The 12,416-nt window shown below is 46.0% G+C and overlaps 1 protein-coding gene across 1 annotated transcript in view; it reads left to right on the top strand.

Moving 5' to 3' along the window:
* The window catches only part of LOC119383231 (bromodomain-containing protein 8), an 81,898-nt gene that overhangs the window by 25,585 nt on the left and 43,897 nt on the right, over positions 1–12,416 (top strand). The window contains exons 4-5 of the mRNA XM_049413082.1: positions 3,351–3,590; positions 4,201–4,393. Of these exons, the coding sequence (XP_049269039.1) occupies positions 3,351–3,590; positions 4,201–4,393 (433 nt within the window). The remainder of the gene's footprint in view (positions 1–3,350; positions 3,591–4,200; positions 4,394–12,416) is intronic.

Raw genomic sequence — 12,416 nt, 5'->3', positions numbered from 1 at the left:
TCCTGCACCAAAAGCGTTTCCTTTCTCAACTTTTTCCCGTTTTCTCCTCGCTTCCGAGAGCAAATGAAGCACTTTTGGAGAAACTGCTGAATATATTCCGTAAGGTCATCTGGTGATGACAAGTTGAAAGTCTTGTCTGGAATGGCCAATAATGGAAAGCGAGGAGGCTTCACAGGAGGATTGTCCGCATCACGCAGGATCCACTGGCGAGCACTCGCGATGTTCGCTTCCAAGCTGTTTTCATCATCACCGGAGGAGATGCTCAATTCACCGCCATCGCTGTCTTCACTCCCGGACACAAGATAAACATCTGTATCCGTATCATCATCACTCGAAGAAGATGACACAAAGGAAAAGCTTCTTTTTCGTGTTGACGAGCCAGCTATGCATGGGTGGCCGCCACCGCAAGCCATCTTTTCATACAAAAACCGCGCTCTTTCCACAGGAGAAAAATATAAATTGACTAGTAAATGCTGCCATCTGGTGGATTACACACAATCTAAGCTGTAGAAGAGCGCCTCTTGTCCTGAACGCTAAAGGGGAGTACCTATTCCGCTAGGATGAGCTCTGCTCGTCCAAAGCACTTTGGGGACAGTTTGGGCAGGACGAGCTCTGCTCCTCCAAAGCAGTTAAGGGGTTAAAGGCCAACTGCAACAAAATTTCGCAAACCTCAAAAAGCCGATTTATAGGCACTCTAGCTGGAGATAATGCTACCTGCCAAATTGCACCTTCGAAATGCAGATGGTTACCTAAGAAAAAAGCCCGCCAACAACGCAATTTTTGATAGCAAAACTAGAAAAAACGACGCCATTACAGCTGACCGGAAGTGATGCAGACCACAGCCTGACAGACCGAATGATGCAGGCGAGTCGTCTACTCTGAGCTCCGGAGTATTCGCTTCGCGGCTGCGCCACAGCGTTTTCTTTTTAGATAGTCACGAAAAAAAAACAAAGTATGCAAACATCCACCGTGAAGAAAACACGGATACATGCCCATAAAGCGTTCATCTGAGCAACCTATCATCTCGCCCTACACTGTGTTGGAGAACTCGCCGGTTCACAGTGAATTATGCTGCTGGTTTACACATCGGGTATTCTCGCTTGGTTGATAGACTACGGACGGTAAGACATCGTTGTTTTTGATATCAGTGCTCTGTTTGGCACACTCCCACTCCACTGAAAGTGTGCCTGCATTTCTGTAAACACTTGTCTGACTGCGCCCGAGACTTTTACATTAAACCTATAACGTAGCACAACTTGTTTTCTTAAAATACGTTTACGTGCTTGAATTCCTTTCAACCGAGCACGACTAAATTTCTGTCGAAATTTGCTGCTTTGACCACTCGCAATTAGAAGCGAGCCGATCAGCTTTTGAAGCTTTTATTACTTGCGCGTAGATGGCGCAGCTAGTCTAACGCTTCTCGTGGCGTCGTTTTTACCTGCTTTACGCTATACTAAATGTCTTTCAAATATCGTTGCGCTAGATTTTAGCGTGTGAAACACGCTAACGCAAGCATTTTACGCTATACTACAGCTGTCTAATACGATACCTCTTGTTTGCCGGTGCTTCTCCAAATGCTGGTCGGGGCTTTGCGCTCTTGGGTTTGCAGTGGCTGAATATTATATTCAGCCACTGCGTCAGGAATCAACATTCTTTTCAGTTTCAACAGTTTTTGGGCGAAAAGACACCGGTCGTACATAAAGTCGTCATCCTTAAAGTGCGCCGCGTAAAGTACCACGCTCTTCGATAGCTCCCATTCCTTTCGCCTCACTGCGATAACCCGCACCTATTGGGGCTTTACGTTTTTTGGAAAAGTGTGAAAGCTGGTCCCGTCCGTAACATACATGTTCCAACAGCCTACGGACCCGCATTTCGTCCTACAAAAGAGTTAGCTCGTAGATGAGCGTCACGCATACAGTGTACTCTGTAGTCACGCAGAAAGGAAGGGATTTGGCTGCAGAGAGTTCTGCTGGTTCTGCTCGCGAGCGGCCGTGAGCTGCGATTTACGTCATTTCCGTTTGTGTGCGATTTGCCCGGGCACACCGCTAGGGCTCCGTGTCGTCTGCTAGCTGATAAATAGAGCACCGATTATAAATGAAGTACGCGACTGCAAGATTTTTCACTGTGATTATCATTACTTACCCAACATATACTACGCATTCCGAGCTAATTCTGTCGAAGTCAGATTTCGTTGCAGTTGGCCTTTAATAGTTGTCACTCTTTGGCTAATGTGGCTTCCTGGCTTGGGGGCTGTTTATAAGTTGTTTCTGTATTTCATAGAAGTTGGATGTAATGAAATGGTCCAAGCTGCTGGCGTATGCCACATGAACAATTCTTCCCTCTTTCACTCTGTTCTCCACATTCCACACATGGTACTAATGAGCTTGGTCCCTTGCTGTTGTCCTCTGAACTTGTGGCAGATACCCACTATAGGGCATCAGCTGTTGCCTCTGTTTCCTGTCGTTGAAAGATTCCGACTATGTCCTCATTCCTACTTGAGTAGCTTAGTGGGTAAGGTCTTATGCTGCTAAGCACAAGGGCAAGGGTTCGATTTCCTGCCACAGTAGCCGAATTTTGATGGGGCCAGAATGTGCGAGCACCCGTGCACTTAGATTTAGGTACAAGAACACCGGGTAATCAAAATCAGTCCGGAGCCCTCATTTATGGCATGCCTTTGTAATCAGATTGTGGTTTTGGCAGTAAGAACTCCATAATTCAAAATTGACTTGTCCCCCTTTATTCTTTCGATGCTCCAATTTTCGGGATGCATGCAGCTGACTTATAAGCAAACCCTATGCCAAGAAATTTGGTTCCCCTTTTTTCTTGTTTGGATCATTAAATGATGTTATAATTCCATGTTTGAGGAACTGAAATGTCAATAGTATTTTGAAGGTGTTGGTAGCTATTTTTCGTAGCAAAAACCAAAACAAAACTTTCGTGCCTTGTTTTCTTTCAAGGGTTCAAAGCTGGTACATGCATTCTGAAAGTGAGGAATTAATGTATTGAACGTGGAGAATATATGACGGCAGTGACCAGGCTTGCACGTTTTGCATGTCACATAAAGCAGGTATCTGTTGCTGGAAGGGTGCCAGCGTGCGTGTCGCACAATTTTTGTTGTGTATGTTAGCATATTTGTTCTCAAAATATAGACCTTTTTCTTTTATAATGTTGTATCACGGTATGGAATCAAAATTAAGAGCTGTGTTACATATAAGAACAAAAAGGAGGCCTGGTGGTCCCATACACTGCAGGTTGCCCTTGACTCTTATTTTGCCCATTACGAATCATGTGCCCTTTTGGGCTCCGAGTTCTGTTCGCTGAATGCAATTATATTTTATTGCTGTGCTTAGGTGGAGGACCCTCAGAGTCCACCATCCCAGGACATACCAGAAGTGGAGAGGCCATGCACACCTCAGCGCAAAGTGGTGTCTCCTCTGCCACCTGTGACACCCTCTACCCCTCCAACTCCACCTGCCGTCTCAACATCACTGTTAACCTCATTGCTCAAGTCCCCCACCCCATCTAGTCCAGTGTCATCCGTGTCGGGCCTCTGCTCCCTGATACCGTCTCCTGTGCATCAACACAAAGAGGTAAATTGGCATAAAGGTTGGACGCATGAGGCAAAGGTAAACACACCCTTGCATAGCTACTCATTGCATTGCGGAACTATTGTAGCTTAAAGTTGACTGTTGCTTTAACAACTCTTTTTATGTTGAGAGGACATGTAGATCTCAGTTTCCCAAATGCCTACTGCATTTCTGGTTATGGTAATGTGTGATGTTACTTACTAAACTTGAAACATGAAGGTGTAGCCATGAGGTAGTACTGTAGAAGCTCATTAATGCAAACTCGTTAGTTCTCAAACTAAGTGGCACTGGTCCGGCCACGTTCCATAGAACTCTATGTATTGGTAAGATTGTTAATTTGCTTGCAAATCCGGTTCAGTCATGGATAGTTCGAAATGGCATGGTTGCTTTTTTTCTTTAAAAAAAGTGAAAAAAAAATTGGAGAAGCACAGGCCGATATTTTATGGACAACATATGGTCATGCTACATGCTTCGAGCAAACTTGGAAAGTGATTAAAATGTAGTCCACCACCACTCGACCATTCTAAACAAACATGATTCACACTCTACCATACTTTTCTAGAAAAATTATGTAGTCCTTTGTGATTGATATGGCTGTGTGTTCTCATTGCAGCAAAGCAGTCCTCGGTCACATTTGACTCCATCATTTTTCAATCCATCAGCAGCGCGACAACTGGCCACAGGCACACTGTCTCCAAGCACAACGTCAAGTACAGTTTCACGTTTTTCACCTACATGTACAACTGCAGATGCAGTTTCACGCTCGTCAACTCTTCAGATGTCTCCCCATTCTGCAACATCATCTGGTGAGTCATGGTAGACATCTAGACAGGCATTGGGAATGCCTGTGCTTGCTTACCGATACCAATAATGGACAGGGAAATGCTTGCATAAGAGGGTGTCAAAGGTAGATTTGTTATAGCCATATACAGTAGAATCTCAGTGATATGAACCCGGCCGAATTCCATTGTGTTCAATGGGCCAAAATTTGGATGATAAGAACACTTTTCAGCGCCGCAACGGGTGATACAAACTTGGGTACCGAAACCGCCGAGCGACAGCGACAGAAGCGTGCTACGGAAGGTTAGGAAGTACGCGCAAGGCTAGCTTACACACAGTCAGAACTGTAGTTATCATTTCCCACAACCACTGTGGATGAAGCTGCCATTGCCATCGATGCGATCACGTACGCGTGTGTATGTCACCATTGACGTGGTCATGTATGCGCATGTACTCCGAAAGTACATGTGCATACAACGCTCGCCGAGTCAAAGCGATGCTGCCTGCTGCAACCGCTGTGGACAAAACCACGGTCGACACAATCATAGATAGCAACGACGTAGTTATGAAGGCACATGCGTGCTGGCTGCGCACGGGTTGAAAGTGAAACTACCACTTGCCGCAACCACTACGCACGAAACTGCGGTCACTATCGGCGTAATCATCGATGGTGACTAAGCAGATGCGAAGGTATGCGGCTAACGCAGTGTTTGATTAAAAGCAATAAAGCCATGAAAAGGCATGAAGTGTTTTGGCGTTCCTGTCGTTTGCTTATGACTGCGGCGGAGTGGACTTTAGCACTTAGTTTTCAGTTGGTCTCAAGTGAAACTTTGACGCGCGTGTTCGCGGCAGCCAGCTGTGCTGTCCCTTATTCATCCGTTCGCGTGTGCCAGAAAGACATACCCAAGTTCTTTTGACGTCAATAAATGTTTCGTGCGTACATCGTGGTTTGAAAATCGATTTTGTTAGATTTTTGGTGATACGAAATTTCGGGTGATACGAATACTTTCGCTCCCCCGTGAGATTCATATCACTGAGATTTTTTACGGTAGGGCTTTTTTTGTATTAAAACGTCATCATCTCTCCACCCGAGAAGAGCTTCTATAACAGTGTAGTGCCCTAGCTTCAGAGTGCTCTGAAGCACAGTTTTCCTTAAGAAGTGCCTTGCAATGACTGCTGTAGTGTACAAGGAGTGCCTTAAAAACGGGAATGTAGGGTTTCCGAGAAACTGCGATGGAAAAATTTTCCAGGCTTATATAGCGATAATTGGCAGAAAAACTACAATAGTGTTGCAACACATTAGGGAACTGATGTGAACAACCTCTATCAGCATCGCTGTGCTGTGGCAGCACCATTTTGAGCTGTTGTTCCCTTGTGAACCAATTTATGTGCAGACCAACAGCAGTTCACTATGGTCTCAAGTTTGCAAAAGCGTATGGGAAGTTGATGGCACAACATGAATTTGATGTATCGGAGAAGAGCAAATGCTGTTGGCATATTCAGGAGTGCGTCAGGATGTGCGACAACCAAAAAGAAATCCACTTTATGGCTGGTTCACAGCAGTGTTGTATGCATTACCGAAAAAAAGTAACTAAATACATTACTCGTTACGCTAAAGAAAAAGGAACGCGTTACCGCCCTGAGTTACCCATAAAAAAGGTAACTCGTTACTGTTACCCTTACCGAAAAAAAGTAATGAATGTGGCTTCTGCCGTTACCCCATAGTCATAAATCTTAATCAGTGCGTCCTAGCCTCAAGAAGCTACAATAGCAACTTTATAAAACTCATATTTATATGTCACATTAAAGTTGTCGCCCATACAAAAATTTGACCCGGAATACTGATTAAACGAGAACAATTTGCACAAATCTGCCGTATCTTTGCAGTACTATAGTCGCCTAAAGTTGCCTGTATGGTTCCATGTGATGGCTTCCAACTCTGTGGCACATGGGAAAGCTATTTTTCGGAATGGGTCATTAAACACAAAGTGACCGATTGCATCATCAACGCTCTCCGCAATGAAAGCATCACTGAACAAACTTGCAGTAATTATGACGGCGTGCTTCTACTACCAAAATAAATGCAAAAATTTTGGCAGCAATAAAAGAAGGCTTAAATGGCATAAATCTGGGGAAAATTATTTGCGCACATAAACAAGTTTTTTTTTTTTTTTAAATTTTACCTGTATAATTGCCGCAAATATTGGAACAGCGTATGTGAAAGTGTTCAAGGTCAGCCTCGCTTGCTCATGAGTTCAGTAACCAGAAACGTAGGCGCAGTTGCAAATAACAAAACGCAAAACTAATTTTGCATATGAAGATTATAAAGAGTGCTAGAGTGTTGCAGGGACAGTTTTCTCATGTAACTACAAACCGCTGAATATAAGCAACAGGTTTGTTCCAAACATTTAATCGAACAGCCTGACTCGCTTATTAGTGAATACGTCCGCACCTACGCTAAATTGGAGCTCGACGGATGCACTATGTGGTACTCCTGTATTCACTTTAAAGAAGAGCTGGTGAACGCACGGAAAGTTTTCCTGGAGCCCACTCATGGTGATGCAATGCGGCATCAAAGGTACCGAGACAATCGCTCATCTTCAGTTGTCGATTACATTCGGAAGGCATTTCCAAAGAAGTCTTACTCCTTTGCGCTGGAGCTCACACCGAGTCTCTTGGTGTCCACAAGCCGAGCAGGTCTCGACAGCTCGCTTTTGACGGTTACGAGGAACTTTAACTTCGATAGCAAGGTAGCCGTAACTATCCATTTAATAAACTTCGGCAATTTGCTCCCCATTGCAATTTTGTCCGCACAATGAAGGACCCCGTGCGGGGTCGCTTTGTCAACGCATGGCGGGCCTACAGCAGTCTGCCGCAGCGAAAAAATGTCTGGGTGAGGTCTGAGAAAGGTGCTCCTACAAGACGACTGAATTTTGTGTAAGACTGAGAGGATAATCGGAATTCAAAATAACTAGCAAAGTGACACCTCACATTACCGAAAAATGGTAACGAAAGTACGTTACCTGTTAGCAGTTCCGAAATAGTAACGAGTACGTTACTAAGTTACTGGAAAAAGTAATGCGTTACCGCCAACACTGGTTCACAGCATATCCTCAACTCCATGTGAGTCTATGTTACTGCTCATTTCAATCTGGCCTTATGCAATGGGAAGATGGGCCTTGTTGTAATACAAGGCGGATTGACTCGTCTGCACTGCAGCCACTTGGCGTCTTGCTTAACAAACTGTTTAAGGATTTAGTGTGTGAACTTTGTAATGAACGTATGCTGGGTGACAGCCCGAGGACCCTCGGCAGCCGCTTGCCGACGTTTGCAAGTCTTGGAAGAGTCAAAGAGGTGCCCATGCAGTTTGTGGCTTCTGTCATTGTAGTGATGGAAGTGCTGCTCCAATTGCTCCAAACTGCTCCGAAAGAGAAATGCTGCTCCATGCTACTCCAAACAGTAATTTTTCTTAGTAACTGCTCCAAACCTGCTCTGAAATGGCGCTGGGAAACTAGAGACTGAACCTTAACCCCTTGAGGGTTTTCGCCGTACATGTACGGCAGAAGCTTCCTGGTACCAAAGGGGTTTCGTCGTACATGTACGGCATAGTGTTTATTTTTAAAACGCGCGCCTTTTTCGATCATTTCTCTTGCTTGGCCTGTGCTGCCACACTTCGGGAATATGTGCAATTTTTTTCATGCGCCGATGTCTCTCCATTGTAATTTTTTTTTTGCGTCCCAAAACAGCGCGCCGGCTATCGCTTGCCCATCCGAGTGCGTTCGCGGTGCAGCTGGTTAAAGTGCGCGCCTTTTACGATCATTTCTCTTGCTTTGCATGTGCTGCCAGGCTTCGGGAATACGTGGAATTTTTTTCATGCGCTGATATCTCTAACTTGTTGCTTTTTTTTATGCTTCACAAAATGGCGCGCCGGCTATCGCGCAACCGAGCGCACCTGTGGAGTGTTTGGTTTCAAACGCGTACCTTCTTCGATCATTTCTCTTGTTGCTTGGAATGTGCTGCCACGCTTTGGGAATACGTGGAATTTTTTAATGCGCCGATGCACCTCCATGCACCGATGTTTCTCAGTCTTTTTTTTTTTTTTTGCTTTCCAAAGCGGCGTGGTGGCTTTCAGTTGCGCATCAGAACGCGCGCACGCGGTCCGGCTGGTTTTGGTTTCGTCCTTCGGGTGCTTTTCGCTTCTTGCGCCCGCAAAGCTGATGGCTGTTTGGTTTCTAATCTCACAAAGGGTGACCGCTTGTTACTCTCGTTTATTGCTCCCCGGAGCGCCATTAGATCTGTTTCCGTGCGTCGCTAAATTACAAAAACGACGTCGCCGTGATTGCGTTTCCTGTTTTGGGGTCTCGGAAAAACTAACTACGTCTTGTTGGCGATAAGACGAAGGATTACTGTAGCTTTTTTACTCGTTTTGCTTTTGGGACGGGCGCACAACCATAGAGTTTTCTTCCGTGCACTCACTGACGCAGTTCGCTTACGCTATGGAAGTGCGCGCCGGTTGCTCTGCTGCTGGTGAGTCAAGCAGTGATTCTTCCGATGCGGACTATTCCCCAAGTGCCGAATCAGAATCTGATTCATTGAATTTCAGTTTTTCAGACGAGTATTTTTTGATGAGGTCAGACTCTGATGACGATCAAGGAGCGACATCGGAAAAGCGTGCGCGGCGAGCCATGCTTCAAAGACTATCACACGCTGAAAAGTATTTGGTGTTAGAGCACGAACATTTTTAACCGAAAAAGTACTCTGGTGCGCTTATTTTTGTATGTCTGTGAGCTTTGTTTTATACAATGCATAATTTTTATTTATAAAAAACTGTTCAAGTTTTTGTTTAGGATTTTGCTTGATTTTACTACGAATAAACCATGTGTATGTAACAACAAGAATGATTTTTTTGTCACTTTACGGTCACGAAAAAATATTTTAGACAACTTTTTTCCTAAATAGAATCATCTGAGGAATTTATTTCAGCAATAAAAAAATTACACATTTTTGGACCTGATCTCGCGAAAAAATTCGACCCTCAAAGGGTTAACCGTGTGACCGTCCAGCCAGCATAAACAAAACCAAAAATAAGCTGTTACTATAATCCTAGTATGCCGCTTGTGTACTAGCTGCATACTAGCATTGTCTATATTATATCTGATTTAGCTGTATATTTGTACCACATGACAAGCAGACTGTTTTGGTGAAATGTGTGTGAGGTTAGTTAGATATCATACTGATTGCTAACTGCTGCTGTGACGAATGTGATGTGTGACTTACATTTATCGCGTTATCAGCTTTGACCTCATTTATGCCACAAGAACTGGCATTTTAAGTGTGCAGCTCACTTAGTTTTTTTTTTGTTTTTTTTTTTAATTTTCAGTGCAGGCTATTTTGGTGAAGTTGAGGGGGTCCGCTCTATGTACGGCTGGTGCAGAAGCCTAGCTCCGGTCCCAGCCGCAAATAGTCGTACCGTGTCAACGTCCCCTTCCCGTAGCGCGCGTCATCGCAGCTACGACGGGTTCGGGCGAATAAGGCAACAGGCTAGCACAACAAACAACACTTTATTGCTACGTTAGCAATAACGCGTAAATGTCGCGTAGAGGGATAGTCCGCTCTCGTAGAAAAACAAAGGGTATGGCTTACACCTTCGGTCGATGATCGGCTCGTGGGTCTCGGGGCGGTGAGACGTTCCTTCGTAGGTCAGCAGGGCACGAGAGACCGTCTCTCTGCCTGGTCGGCAGTTTTGTTCACCTCCCGTGTCCCTCCCCACCGCGAGGGTTGATTCCCTCGCAGGGCGAGTTCCCTTTCCCGCGAGCCGGGAAGCGAGGATTGGCGCGCGGAGTGACGGGGAAGAAGGGGTTGTCCGGCAGGAAAGGGCGACGGTGCTCCTCTCCTAGTGGTCCCTTGCTACCACCGTCAGTTCGCGATCGCGCCAGCCTTAAGGAAAGGAAAAGTGGCGCGTGTGCTCTCCCACAAAGTATGAATTTTCGTGAAGTATGAAAATAACAGACTGCTTTCATCGCGTACCAATTACAACCTGCTGCTTTGGCAACAGTCATACGTGATTGGGGTTACTTTTACAATTTGGTGTTTAGCTTTATCGCTTTTATATCATTTCTGCCACAAGTACTGCTATTTTAAATATATAGCTAATCTTACTTAGTGTTCAATGACCATCCATTTTCTTTTCTTCTAAACCTCAATTCCTGCATACTCTTGCCCTTATAGTTGTGCTCGTGTGGCATCGTTTGTGTATCAAGTACCACAGGTGTTTTATGTTTGGTGCACATACAGTTGAACCCCTTTATAAGAGGCACTGATATGACATACATTTGGGTATAGCAGACACCACTATAGAATGTGGTGTCTGCTATACCCAAATAATACTAGGGAGCCTTGTTCACAATAAAATCGAGGACGCGTGATACAATGTTTATGTACGCTTGAGGTCCAGGTATCCTTCAAAACCTTGACATCAACAGACACTATTCATCCAAATGGTTAACTACCCTATCTCTACCATTAATTGTATCTTTTTTCTAACCATGTGGAAGACAGTTGGTTAAAAGGGCAAGATATTTTACAGCTTGTAGTGTGCACGTAACTCACACGAGTACGGCCACTAGCGTGGGTTCGGACTTAGCGAGCCACCGGGCCGCGTCTGCCATCGCCTCGCGTGAACTAGCGCACCGCTGCACACGCACGTTCGAGCGCAAACAAGGCGCCGAGCGTAACGCGGCAAGTACACAGTACTGCTCTCGAAATCCGCAACACTTTATTGCCTGCGGCAACACCACAAAACGCAGTACAACGCCCGCTCCCAAAGGCGGCGGGAGAAGCAAAACAGGCTTAACCACGCCACGGGCGAAAGTACAACACAAAAGGTGCCGCTAGCACGTCTCCGCGGGCAAAAGGGCTCACGGCGACACGCCGCTGAGAGAAACGTTCCCTCGAGACTATGCTGCGTGCTCTCACGATCAGCGACCAAAACAGGGCCCGATCGCTCGAGCAAGGGCAAACTCCGCTCGCGTTGGCTTCGATAGATACGGTTTCGGCGTAGTAAGACCACGCGCGAATGCACCGCACCGCTCTTCAGCCTAGCGTTCGGAAAGGACAACGTAAGGTAAGCGCTCGCCGCTGGCGCAAGGCACCGTTGGCGAACTCCGTCCGAGCGAGCCCAAACAAAGGAGCCGACGGACAGGAAAGAAAATGCGTGCTTACACTACGAGGTCCAGAGAGAGTCTGACTCCCCCGCCGCGCGCAACGTCTCGCGAGACGCGAGCACGCGAGACTCGAACGTGGCGCCACCGTCGCGATCTGGCGCCGGGGTGAGGGGGTTAACGTCACCCCCGCTCGCCCAGCGCCGTAGGACGGCGGAGGAGGGAGCGACATGATCGGACATGAGGATGGCAGAAATAGGCGAAAAACCCGCGCAATGGCGACGGGCAAGCCTCAATCCCCACAAGTTTGGGCCCACAATCTTACTTGTAACAGGCATTTTAATTTTGATTGCACAACCATTGGCTGCTAATTGCAGTTGGATCCATTATAGGAACAAAGGTAAGTGACAGATTTGTGCATTCACTGTTCGTTATAACTTGAGCAAACGCAGAGTGGGTCAGTCAGCTATAAAATGAAGAGAAGTTCCTGCAAAGGGAATGTATGGCAGCGAAGCACTTCAACCTTTCCAAGGATACAAGCGCGACTGCACGTGTGGGCGTCTGTCGAGCCAATAACAACTGGGAGCGCGTGGCATACTCTCCCGATACTGCTACTCGCAGTCAACAAGCGTTGCATATGTTGTGTCCACAAGACCAAAGTATAGCCTGAGTGCACTGTAGACTCTACCTCTTGTGCTTTTCTGTTAATGACAAGTCTACCTTGCAAATGCGAGCAAAGCAGTCAGCTTCATCTTGGCTGGTGTCAACAAGCCATTGCCAACTTCCAAGAAAGCGAGGCAGTAGCCAAGTAGTGCGAGTTGTGCTGGAAAAACTGTAGATTGTGTTCTCTGTGTAGCGATCCACCATACAAATTGCATAGTATTTAAAC

Source organism: Rhipicephalus sanguineus, chromosome 1 (assembly GCF_013339695.2).
Source record: "Rhipicephalus sanguineus isolate Rsan-2018 chromosome 1, BIME_Rsan_1.4, whole genome shotgun sequence".
NCBI lineage: Eukaryota > Metazoa > Arthropoda > Arachnida > Ixodida > Ixodidae > Rhipicephalus > Rhipicephalus sanguineus.
Note: the sequence above shows the minus strand (reverse complement) of the source record. Positions and strands in the feature narration are given on the sequence as shown.